General features: G+C 39.6%; 1 protein-coding gene across 2 annotated transcripts in view; it reads left to right on the top strand.

The window, feature by feature from the left end:
* CEP120 (centrosomal protein 120) overlaps positions 1-12,728 on the top strand; it is a 70,844-nt gene extending 58,116 nt beyond the window's left edge. For both annotated transcript variants that reach the window (XM_029941771.1, XM_029941770.1), the window contains exons 20-21: positions 7,466-7,611; positions 11,905-12,728. In XM_029941771.1, coding sequence (XP_029797631.1) covers positions 7,466-7,611; positions 11,905-12,139 — 381 coding nt within the window. In that variant the 3' untranslated portion in view covers positions 12,140-12,728. The remainder of the gene's footprint in view (positions 1-7,465; positions 7,612-11,904) is intronic.
* The last annotated feature ends 485 nt before the right edge of the window (positions 12,729-13,213 follow it).

Raw genomic sequence — 13,213 nt, 5'->3', positions numbered from 1 at the left:
TCCATTTTTATTAAAAAGGTTCTTAATTTTTTTAACTATATTTTTTACTTTTCTGTAAATTTTTGAATTGTATTTTACTTTCATTTTATTCTATTATATTCATTTAAGTTTTCAAACGTTTTCCTTTTTTCTCTTTTCTTGTCTTTCCCTTTTTTTCTCTAACCTATCAAACTTCTTTCAACAACCCAGCCAAAGCCACCTAGGATCTAGCATCCTTTATTTTATCTTTTTGTGTTGTTCTTAATATTTTAATTTTTACTTTTATTAATTCCTTTTCTTCCTTCAAAATGATGTAATGAAGGAGTTCATCCCAAAAGAAAGAACAGGAATAAATGACAGCCAGGCACTTAGTCAACACAGATACAACCAAGATATCTGAACTGGAATTTAGAATCACAATAATAAGAATACTAGCTGGTGGTTGAAAATAGATTAGAATCCCTTTATGTGGAGATAAAAGAAGTAAAAGCTGGTCAGGATGAAATAAAAAATGCTGTAACTGAGCTGTAATCTCAAACGGATGCCACGTGGGGAAGACGGATGAGGCAGAGACGTGAACCAGCGTATAGAGAACACACGGAGAATAAGGAAGCAGAAAAAAGAGGGAGACTAAAGCAGAAGAGCACGATATGAGAGTTAGAGAACCCAGTGATTCATTAAAAAGGTATAACATCACAATCATAGGGGTCTCAGAAGACGAAGGAGAAAAAAGGGTAGAAGGTTTATGTGAGCAAATCATTGCAGAAAACTTTCCTAACTTGAGGAAAGACAGCAAAACCCAGGAAGCACAGAGAACTCCCATTAGATTCAACAAAAACCAACCATCCAGAATCATGAAAGGAGCAAGGTGAAAAAAAGTCCTTAACCTACAAGGGAAGATAGCTCAGGTTCTCAGCAGACTTATCCACAGAAACTTGGCAGGCCAGAGATGTGCTGAATTGGAAAAAATGGGCCGCCAACAATTCTTTATCCAGGAAGGCTGTCGATGAAAATAGAGAGATTAAAAGTTTCCCAGACAAACAAAAATTAAAGGATTTTGTAACTAAATTATCCTTGCAAGAAATTTTAAAGGGGACTCTCTGAGGGGAATAAAGATGAAAAAAATAAAGACCAAGAGCAACAAAGACTAGAAAGGACCAGAGAACACCATGAGAAACTCCAGCTCTACAGGTGACATGATGGCAATAAATTAATATGTTTCAGTACTCATTATAAACATCAAAGTACTAAACACTCCAATCAAAAGACCTAGGGTAAGAGAATGCATAAGAAAATAAGTTCCATCTTTATGCTGTTTATAAAAGGCCCATTTTAGACATATAGACACTTTCAGATTGAAAGTAAGGGGATGGAGAACCATCTATCATGCCAGTGGTCATCAAAAGAAAGCCAGAATAGCCATACTTATATAAGACAAACGATTTTAAAATAAAGACTGCAATAAGAGATGAAGAAAGGCATTATAATTAAGGGGTCTATCCACCAAGAAGGTCTAACAGTTGTAAACGTTGATGCTCCAAACGTGGGAACACCCAAATAAGGAAATTAGTTAATCACAAACATAAATAAACTCATTGATAATAATACCATAATAGTAGGGGACGTCAGTATCCTACTTACAGCGCAGACAGATCATTTAAACAGAAAATCAACAAGGAAACAATGTTTTTGAATGACACACTGCACCAGATAGACCTAACATATATTCAGAACATTTCATCCTAAAGCAGCAGAATACACATTCTTCTAGAGTGCTTATGGGACATTCTTCAGAGTAGAGCACATGCTGGGACACAAATCAGCCCTCAACAAGTACAAAAAGATCGAGATCAGACTGTACATATTTTCACACCACAACCTTATGAAACTTGAAATCAACCACAGGAAAAAATGTGGGAAAATATAACTAATATTTGGAGACTAAAGAACCTTACTAAAGAGTGAATGGGCACACCAAGAAAAAGAGGAAATTAAAAAGTACATGGAATGCAATGAAAATGATAACACCACAGCCCAAAACCTTGGAGACACAGCAAAGACAGCCTTAAGAGGGAAGTATATAGCAATCCAGACCTTCCTAAAGAAGCAACATAGGCTTTCAGATACATAACCTAGCCTTACACCTTAAAGCGCTGGAAAAAGTACAACAAATAAAACCCAAAACCAGCAGAAGACAGGAAATAATAAAGATTGGACGGAAATCAATGCTATCAAAACCAAAAAGCAAAATAAAACAAAAAACCCAATAGAACAGATCAGCGAATCCAGGAGCTGGTTCTTTGGAAGAATTAATAAAACTGACAAACTCCTAGCCAGTTGGATCTAAAAGAAAAAGGGCCTAAGTAAAATCAAGAATGAAAGAGGAGAGATTACAACCAACGCAGCAGAAACACAAACAATAGTAAGATAATATTATGAGCAATTATACAGCAATAAAATGAGCAATCTGTAAGAAATGGACACATTTCTAGCAATGTATAAACTACCAAAATTGAAACAAGAAGAAATACAAAATTTGAACAGACCACAGTAAGTAAAGAAATCGAATTAGTAATCAAACATCCCCCAAAAAACAAGAGTCCAGGGCCTAATGGCTTTCCAGGGGAATTCTACCAAACATTTAAAGAAGAGTTAACACTTCTTCTTTTAAAACTGTTCCAAAAAAATGGAAATGGAAGGAAAACTTCTACTCATTCTATGAAGCCAGCATTACCTTGATTCCAAAAACAAAGACCCCACTAAAAAGAACTACAGACCTGTTTCCCTGATGAATGTGAATACAAAAATCCTCAACAAGTTACTAGCCAACTAGATCCAACAATACATTAAAAAAAATTGTCCACCACGACCAAGTGGGATTTATACCTGGGATGCAGGGCTGGTTCAATATCCGCAAAACAATCAACATAATACATCACATCAATAAAAGAAAGGACAAGAACTACATGATCCTCTCAATAGTTGGAGAGAAAGCATTTGACAAAATACAGTATTATTTCTGAATAAAAACCCAGAAGAAAGTAAGAATAGAAGGATCATACCTTGAGATAGTAAAAGCCATATATGAAAGATCCACTGCTGATATTTTCAGTGGGGAAAAACAGACTTTTCCTCCTAAGATTAGGAACACGACAGGGATGTCCACTCTTGCCACTGTTATTCACCATAGTATTAGAAGTCTTAGCCTCAGCAATCAGGCAGCACAAAGGAATAAAAAGGCAGCCAAATCATCCAGGAGGAGGTCTAACTTTTACTCATCGCAGATGACATGATATTCCAGTGTAATAAAGACAGCCTCTTCAGCAAATGGTGCTGGGAAAATGACAGCAACAGGCGGAAAAACAAACCTGGACCACTTTGTTACACCATACACAAAAATAAACTCAAAATGGATGCTAAATGTAAAGACAGGAAGCCATTAAAATCCTTGAGGAGAAAGCAGGTGAAGACCTCTTTGATGTCAGCCGCAGCATCTTCTTACTCAACACGTCTCCAGAGGCAAGGGAAACAAAAGCAAACATGAACTGCTGGGACCTCGTCAACATAAAAAGCTTCTGTACAACGAAGGAAAGAATCAGCAAAACTGGGTAAAAGGCAGCCGACAGAATGTGAAAAGATATTTGCAAATGACCTATCAGATAAAAGGTTAGTATCCAAAATCTATAAAGAACTTCTGAAACTCAACACCCAAAAGACAAATAATCCCGTGAAGAAATGGGCAAATAGACACTTCTCCAAAGACAACATCCAGATGGCCAACAGACACATGAAGAAATGCTCAACATTACTCATCATCAGGGAAATACAAATCAAAACCACGATGATATACCACCTCACACCCATCGGAATGGCTAACATTGACAACTCAGGCAATGACAGATGTTGGCGAGGATGCGGAGAAAGAAAGAGGATTGCTTTTGCACTGCTGGTGGGAATGCAAACTGGTCAGCTGGTCTGGAAAACAGTATGGAGATTCCTCAAAAAATTAAAAATAGAACTACTCTATGACCCAGCCATTGCACTACTAGGTATTTATCCAAGGTATACAAGTGTGCGCTTTCAAAGGAGCATATGCACCCCAGTGTTTATACCAGCATATTGACAATAGCCAAAGTATGGAAAGTGCCCAGATGTCCATCAACAATGAATGGATAAAGAAGAAGTGGCATATATACAATGGAGTATTATTTGCCAATCAGTAAAGAATGAAATCTTGTCATTTGTAATGATGTGGATGGAACTGGAGGGTATTATACTAAGCAAAATTAGTGAGAGAAAGACAAATAGCATGTGACTTCACTTATATTAGGATTTTAAGATACAAAACAGATGAACGTAAGGGAAGGGAAGCAAAAATAATATAAAAACAGGGAGGGAGACAAAACATAATAGACTCTTAAATACAGAGAACAGAGTTGCTGGAGGGATTGTAGGAGGGGGGATGGGCTAAATGGGTAATGGGCATTGAGGAATCTACTCCTGAAACCATTGTTGCACTATATGCTAACTAACTTGGATGTAAATTTAAAAAGCTAATTAATTAACTTAAGAAAAAAGTCAGATGCACTGCCAAGTGAGCCACCCAGGTGCCCCCTCAGGACAGGAGATTTAATGCAAGCTGTGCTTAGTGGAAAAATTTTTTTTTTAAATGTTTTATTTATTTTTGATACAGAGAGAGACAGAGCATGAGAGGGGGAGGGTCAGGGAGAGAAGGAGACACAGAACCGGAAGCAGGCTCCAGGCTCTGAGCTAGCGGTCAGCACAGAGCCTGACGCGGGGCTCGAACCCATGAACGTGAGATCTGACCTGAGCCGAAGCCGGAGGCTTAACCGACTGAGCCACCCAGGCGCCCCAGTGGAAAATTTTTTAACCTTGATTGCATTTAAAAAAAAATAAAAACAAAATAAAACTATTCTCAAAATATCCCCTTCAAATAGTAAAATAATAAGTAATTAACGCAACTAGAAAGAAGGAATAAGTAAAAATTAATGAAATAGGAAATGTACAACAAAATCAACAAAGTGAAAAGTTCTTTCTTTGAAAAGACCCCCTCCATGGCAGTGGTCAAGGACAAAAGGAGAATATCAAGAATTTTAAAAAGGGACACAGGGATTCGGATTCCATAGTCATTTAGAATGATAAGAGAACGGTATTAAAATTTCTTTGTGAATATTACATACAGGAGTTACAAAATTGACACAAGAAGAAACAAAATACTCACTGGATGGCTATTAGGGAAATTGAATCTGTAATGAAAAACTTTCACACAAATGCTCTAGACATAGATGGCATCATATTTGAATTTTATTAAAAATTTTAGAATACTAATCATAAACTGTTTCAGAAAGTAGGAAGACAGAACATACCTCTTTTTAAAAATGAGACTAGCGTCATCTTGGTCCCCAAGTCTGACAAAGAACAAAATCAGTTGGAACAGCCAGTCTCAGGAACATTGATAAACAAAGTATGAGCATCTGAAATGAGTTTATTTATTCAATAAAGGTAAAGCTGGTTGTTTAACACCTTCAAAAAATAAATGAGTAAGACATCAAAACGGTGTATCAGTTGGAAAGGAGAAAATAAAACTATTATTTGTAGATGATACTAGTATACTTAGAAAACCAAAATGTGACTTAGAACTAATGAGTGTAGCAAGTTTGCTGATACCAGTTTGATTAATACCAGTTTTAATGATCTATACTAGAACCAATTAGAAAATAAGAATTTAAAAACTGCCATTTACTGTAACATCTAAAATCAAGAAATATCTAGGAGCATATTCTAAAACAGTTGTTACCCTTTGTCTATAGAGAAGTATAAAATATTAAATGAATTTAAGACCTAAATAATTGGAGAGGTAAACCATATTCATTGATGGAAGAATCACTATTGTAAACACAATGGTTCTGGCCCAAGTGATGTGTAGATTAAGCATAGTCATAAGCAGATCCCAGGAGCCTTTCTTTTGCCTAGCTCTAGAAAAAAGATTTGTATAAAAATGTAAGAGTCCGGAATAGCTAAGAGAATACTGAAGAACAGCCAGACGTGGAAGACTTACACTATCACTTATCAAGAGTTACTATTTTAAAAGTTACCGTGTCAACGCAGTATACTTGAATTCAAGGGTAGAGAGATAGATCAGGATAGAGACTTCATAAACAAATTCCTTCATATATTACATACATGGACAGAGGTGGTGTATCAGTGTTATTGCCAAACCATGGGAGACGGAAGTTTTTGTAGTACATGTTGCCACATCGGTTGGAGCTCTGTAGCAGGGTTGGGGGGAGAGCAAAGAAACTTGATCTCGCACATCCTCAAAACCAACTGCACACGAGTTACTGATCTGAGTGAAGCTTCAAGGATAGTACAAAAGAGCATCTTCTTATAAAAGCCTCCTCAAGATCGAGGCAGGCAAAGATTTACTTAAATTGGACAAAGAAGGCCCCAGCCGAGAGAGATTAGACAGATAAATGTGGACTCTGTCAAAATTAAGTCAAAAACACCACTAAAGGAATGAAATGGAAGAAAAAAAATACTAGTGGAAAATATTTGCACTTTAAATTAGAGGGCTAACCCAGTATACATAAGGATTAATAAATAAGGATTAATTTTGTGGTGTTACAAGTTAGGGTAGTAATTACCTTGAGTAGTTAATAGCGGGGCAGAAGCCACAGAGGCATTTCTGGGGTTCTCATAAATTGCCATTTCTCAATCTGCACGGAGTAGTTTGCTTTGTAAGAGTTTATCACGATGTCCACTCGTCATTTGGCAGTTTATGGTCATTCAGAAAATGTTCATGTTGCGAAAAGACATTGTACCTATTGATACAGCTCTCCCCTTTGGGGATTCTGTCCCCCAAGAAAAGGACTTATCCCTCAAATCGTATGTAGAAAGGACCATGGGCCATGTCTATGAGAAGCACCGCTCGTGGGAGAAGTGCCGGTTGCTCAGAGAGAGGTTCAGTAAAGCATGGGCTGGCCGTTCTGTGGGAGGCTCCACCTCCGTTCTGAAGTTCCCTATCCTAGCTGCGGGGATTTTGCTGTGGTCTTGGAGAAGAGTGGCAAGAGTGGAAAACCTGAGGTTGAAGGAGAATTAGTGACCAGTGCAGCACCACTTAGTTTAGGTTTTCATGGTACATCTTTGTAAAGTTAAAACCATTACTTAGATGCTTTTACTGCTGCTCCCTGGGGCACCCCATTATGTTGAGAGCAGACTCTTTCTTGCCTTCACCTTGTCTTACCGTGTGGTGGTTAGCTCACCTCAGTTCGCTGTTCGGGCCGTGAACGGTTATGGCTTCTAACCGGAGGGCGCGTGGGCCTTTCCAGATAGGATGTGACGCCTACGGTTGGAGCGCACGGCTGTACCACGGGTACCGTCTAACGGGATCTCGATCACCCGTCAGAGCCCTAGGAGATACATGTATTCCTAACATTGGAGTTCTGGCTTGTTTTTTCCTCTCAAGCGGGAACAAGAAAGTCAAATGGCTCGTCTTAAAAAACAGCAAGAGGAATTGGAACAGATGAGACTACGTTACCTGGCTGCCGAGGAGAAGGATACAGTCAAGATGGAGAGACAAGAGTTGCTGGACATAAGAAATGAATTAAACAGGTATAATAACCCGAATTCCCTTTTTTCCCGGACACTAACACAAGTTCCAGTAGGAGAACCTCTTAATTGACTATTGGTCTAGGGAAATACAATGTCCAGGCTTTAAGAAAAAAGGAGTGGACTAGCAAAATAGAAACTCTACACTCAAGTTCATTATTCACGTCTTTTTGGCCATAAATGAAGCTGTTAGCTGTTTTGTTCCTATTCATAGCCTTAGTCCTTTAAATTTTACTTTTGTATGACTGCTGTAGGATTGTCACTACTATTTCAAGGTAATCGATTAAATTACATTTTTAATAACATAAAATTGACACTTCAAATCTAGTTGCATTATTAATATAAATAATAAAACTGCTCATACTTACTGAGCCCTTACTGTATGCCAGGAGCTATTGTAAACGCTTTCTTTGCTCTTTTTTAAATTTTTTAATCTTGAAAGCAGCTTTTTGAGGAAGATATCATCCCCATTTAGAGATGAGGAACCTGCTGACTAGAGATTTAAGTACCCTTTCCAAGGTCACGTGGCAGTAAGGCCTGGGGCCAGAGCCCACGCGTGACTCTGGCTGTGTTTGTAAGTACCGTCCAGCACCGGCGCTCTCTGGAGCGGCTTGCTCACCTGAGCGGCAGCCTCAGTAGCGCCGCACGGCTCAGAAGCCGTCCTTTGCAGTCACATGCTCTGCCCCTGAGCTGTGCCCCCTGATGACAAGCAGGAAGCAGCGTAAGAGCAAATTATAGTCTTTTTGGAGAGGAACTGGGGGGAAGACTTTTTAAGTTAATTTATCAAGATACCAGTATTTTTGTTTCAGCAAAGCAAACGGTCTTAGCTTGGGCTGCCATTAGTGTACATTGGGTGACTTCAACAACAGAAATTTCTTTCTCACAGTGCTAGAGGTTTGAAGTTCAAGATCCAGGTACCGGCATGTTTAGTTTCTGGTGAGGGCTCTCTGGCTCATCTGTAGCTGCTTTACACTGTGTCCTCCCGCTGTCCCCAGTGTCCTCTCCAGTGTGAGCATTAATCCCAGCGTGAGGTCCTCACCCTCATGATCTCATCCAGACCTGCTCATCTCCCGAAGACCCTGTCTCCAAATACCATCACATTAAGGATGAGAGCTACAGCCTACGAACTTTGAGGGACACGAAATTCAGTCCACAGCACACACAGGTGACAAATGCAGTCACTCCATTAGGTGGGCTCAGAGCTGAATTCAACAACTGCACTTAGAATATTTATATCTAAACATCATTGGAAAGGGTTCAGGTCTGTAGTGCCACGCTGCAGGGCTCCTCTTTGGTTTTTAGTTTTTATTCACATATTTGCTGTCCACTGTGTTGTAAATGTGGGAGATGTTACCAATTAGTGACATGATCCTTGCCTTCCAAAATTTTCTGCCATATTCATAGAGTACATGTTTTGGTTTTAGTTTAACTAATATATATTAAGCCTCTGCTCTTTACTACGCACGGTTTTGGCGGCTTAAATGAAGATAGCTATTTGGTATCAAATTTGTAGATGATGCAAAATTAAATCTTATTAATAACAAGATTATGAATCTTAATAAATTAGGATTTAGAGAGAACTTAAGCCAATAAATATATTAGAAACAAAAGCACAGTCCTCCGAATAAATTACAAGAAAAACCTCTCAAGTGACAGGCAAGACATAATAAAACAGTCGATATGAGGAAGCCTGGGAGGGTTTAAGTAGCCACTAGTAACAATGTGACTTGGCTGTCAAAGTGCCAGTGCAGCTGGGGACATTCGTAGACGTGTTCAGTTACTCAGCACTGGTAAAATCCCACGTGGGGCGCCCTCGCCCATGTGTGACATGTTTGCACGTCAGTCACCTACCTAGAGAGCTTCCAGTGAGCTGTGACCTAACGGTGGTGAGGAGAGTGAGGATAGTGAACTTGAGAATTCTAGGGCCAAGTGTTGGCTAGCTGTCTTCAGGTGGCTGGAGGGCTACCGAGTCAGAGAGCAGCAGGAGCCCTTCTTGCACAGAATCGTAGCCAGCTGTTACAACGTAGAAGGCTGCATACTCAGTTCTGTGTAAGAAAGAACATTCTAACAGCAGTTCTACAAAGCAGCTAGTGACGGAAGTGTGCAGGTGGAGTCCAAACACAGGGTTTGTCAAGGACGTAGTGTTTCCTTTGACAATTCTATGAGCTTCTTCAGCTATAAGTTCTAAAGATCTGCTGTGAGCCTAATTGGTGATTTGCATTTTTATCAAGATGCAGTAGGGATAATCTATCACTTGTATAAAAATTCCATTTATCCTTCATGCGTTAACAGATGAGTAAGACAATGGTTAGAGTTTCTTTTTTTTTTAATTTTTTTTAATGTTTTATTTATTTTTGATACAGAGAGAGACAGAGCATGAGAAGGGGAGGGGCAGAGAGAGAAGGAGACACAGAACCAGAAGCAGGCTCCAGGCTCTGAGCTAGCTGTCAGCACAGAGCCCGACGCAGGGCTCGAACCCAGGAACATGAGATCTGACCTGAGCTGAAGTCAGAGGCTTCCTGACTGAGCCACCCAGGCTCCCCTAGAGTTTCTAATACATAGTTTGATGTCCTATGTCATTAGTTTGCTTAGAGGTCCTCTTTCTCCAAGAGAACTATACATATCACAATAGGGGCAGCATCTATACGAATTGCTTTAATTTGTACCATTTTTCCATTAACCACTTGATTTCCGCCCCTGTCCCAAAGCACAGTGCTTTCACTACTTAGGCTGCTTCTCTCAGAACAGATGGAGCTGTCTGATAATCTTCTTGGACTGCAGACTTCAGTTTCCTGTTCTTTTGTGGGGAGTCTTAGAGGGTCATCTGAACAAACCCAAATGTATACCTGGGGGCTCAGTCCTCCGTGTCTGTTTTTTTTTTAATTTTTATTTTTAATGTTTTATTTCTTTTTGATAGAGAGAGACAGAGCATGAGAGGGGTAGGGGCAGGGAGAGAGAAGGAGACACAGAACTGGAAGCAGGCTCCAGGCTCTGAGCTAGCTGTCAGCACAGAGCCTGACGCAGGGCTCGAACCCACGAACGTGAGATCTGACCTGAGCCGAAGTCGGAGGCTTAACCGACTGAGCCACCCAGGCGCCCCAGTCCTCCGTGTCTCTGATGGCAGGACTCTCCTCACGGGTTCTCCCTGCCTCTCCCCGACTCTGCCTAAATTCACAAGTGGATTCAGTTCTCATTGGCGTAGTGACTCTAAAGACCATCCAGAAGAAGGGGCTTACACTCAGTGCTTCATCCTTCTTATTTGTAAAAAACAAAATTTAGGAGTAGTTGCAAATTAAAACGCTTTTATAGCTACTTGCTAGAGGAGTATGAAGTTCTCTCCTAATTGTATATTCTCAATTAAAACCAAACTGACACCATGTCTAAACTTGGTATTGCTATCACACAGTAAGTGTACTAAGAAGATGACATTTACAAGGCCATGGGGTTAATAGAAATCTACTGGAAGCACCCAGATTCCAGTCCGACACCTGCTGCATTCTCTCCTAGAGGAGGAGGGACATTGAACTATGACCCACCTACCGTGAAGACGTGCATACAGAGTCTTCACGTGTCTGTGCCCTCTGGACCAGGCCTTCACATCAGTACACTTTGACTTTCTATGCTTCGTGACCACACTGCATAATGGAACGTTTTCTTCACAATTCACTGTAGAGTCCCCACACCCAGCACCGTTGGGTACTGATAGATATTTGTGGAATGAACTGAGGAGATTCTGTTCCAAACAACAACAAAGATGTAACCACAACCTAAAGATCAGCAATAGAGGATGATTAAGGGCACATCCAAATGATGGAGTGTTGGGAAAGCCCTTTAGAAGAACCCTTAGAGATGTAAGAAAACATTTGTTATAGTATTAAGTGAAAAACATCATAGACAGCCTTGCCTATATACTATTGTCAATGTTTTAGAAAAATATTTAAAGTACACATGCATTTTTAAGTGAAAAGACATACAGAAAATCATTACTTGGATGGGTTATCTATAGTAAGATCATAATGATTTCATTTTCTTTCTTTGCACATTTCCAGAGTCACTACAGTGTTTATGTATTTTATTATTATAAAAACAGGTATTGTTTTCAGAACTGTCTTTGAAGAGTATGCTAACTCTGACTAGCCAAGTCGAATACTGGGTTTTGTCGTCTTCCTGAAAATCTTACTCTAGACATAATTTACCACTGAGTCATTTTTTTCAAACGGTGTTGTTAACAAAAAGATCAGAACCCAGAACGGTATTTGCTGCTTGCTAGAATGGTGTTGGTTCTTGACTTCCCAGGTTAAGGCAACAAGAACAAGAACAGTACCAGGATTCCCGAGAGGCTGCAAGCGGAAACACGGACGGCCCACGTGGCAACGCGCTGGAGGAAGGTCTGGATGCTTACTTGACTCGACTCATAGAAGAGAGGGATACTTTGATGCGGACGGGTGTGTATAATCCCGAGGACCGGATAATCAGTGAGCTAGACCGACAGATCAGAGGGGGTTTGGCGAAAACCAGTGCCAGCAGTTAATAACATTTGGAAAATCTTACAGAGACTCCAGGCTTAAGTTTTAATTTCATTGTCAAACTCTCAAAAGAAAACGGATGTTTTGGAAAGCGATTTTCAGTTTTTCTACAAGCAGAATTTTGTATGTTATTGTACAGTATTTATTTGGTTTTATTTACCTTATGCTACCTCTGCTGCCCTGGTTTTACTTGTCATTGCATTTTATACACTCACTTTAAATGACTTTTCACTGTTTCTCATAATTTATAATTCCATGGCTAACTTTCACCACAGCTTTTCATGAGACTTGTTCTTAGAGAAACGACTTTAGTAGTTTCCAGTTACTTGATTTTTCATGTTGAACCAAAAGAGTCTATGTTGCACTTTAAAAAAGCGGTGTCCTATTCATTTGAATATAGAGATCTCCCAAGTTGAGACCCACTATAATCAATTTTATTTAACTCATTTCAGATGGCCTTTTTTTTTTTTTTAACTTGTAACCATTTGCAAAGGACAAGTTTGAAAACAGAAAACAGGATCGTTGCAGAGAAGCCATAAGATACACTGAATGACAGAACAGTCATTTGTGAAAATAAAGTTAATACAGCATAAACTTGTTTCAGCAGGTACTGAATTTCCAAATTTTCAGGGTGCTATTATCTTGCAGGAAGGTGGAAGTCCTAGCTTAAAAAGGTCTCCTCTGCCAAACTTCTGCTCAAGATTGTATTGTTTTCTTTTCTTGAAAAGAGGGATTTTTTTTTTAATCTTGCAGTAACAGTGATGGTCATTGTTAACCCAAACCCTCTGTAACGTAACAGGCAAACAGACACAAAGGCCCATGCTGACAATGGAGAGCGAAAAACGTCTATTTTTTAATCCCCCCAATCTTCATCAATCGCTTTTTCTTAAGCACAGGAGATGAAGTCATTGGATTTATGTTGTGCCCTGTCCGTAGAAACTTCTGAGGATTCCTATGCGTCGTCGTCTTCAGGGCCAACATCTGTCCTCAGAGCAGCACTTCCCACCCCCTTTACAGGGTACCGAGGAGGCTGGTTCGCAGATTCACAGATCATGTGAGTCGTAAACTACATGCCGTTT

Source organism: Suricata suricatta, chromosome 6 (genome assembly GCF_006229205.1).
Source record: "Suricata suricatta isolate VVHF042 chromosome 6, meerkat_22Aug2017_6uvM2_HiC, whole genome shotgun sequence".
NCBI lineage: Eukaryota > Metazoa > Chordata > Mammalia > Carnivora > Herpestidae > Suricata > Suricata suricatta.
This window is presented reverse-complemented; position numbering and strand designations above follow the sequence as displayed.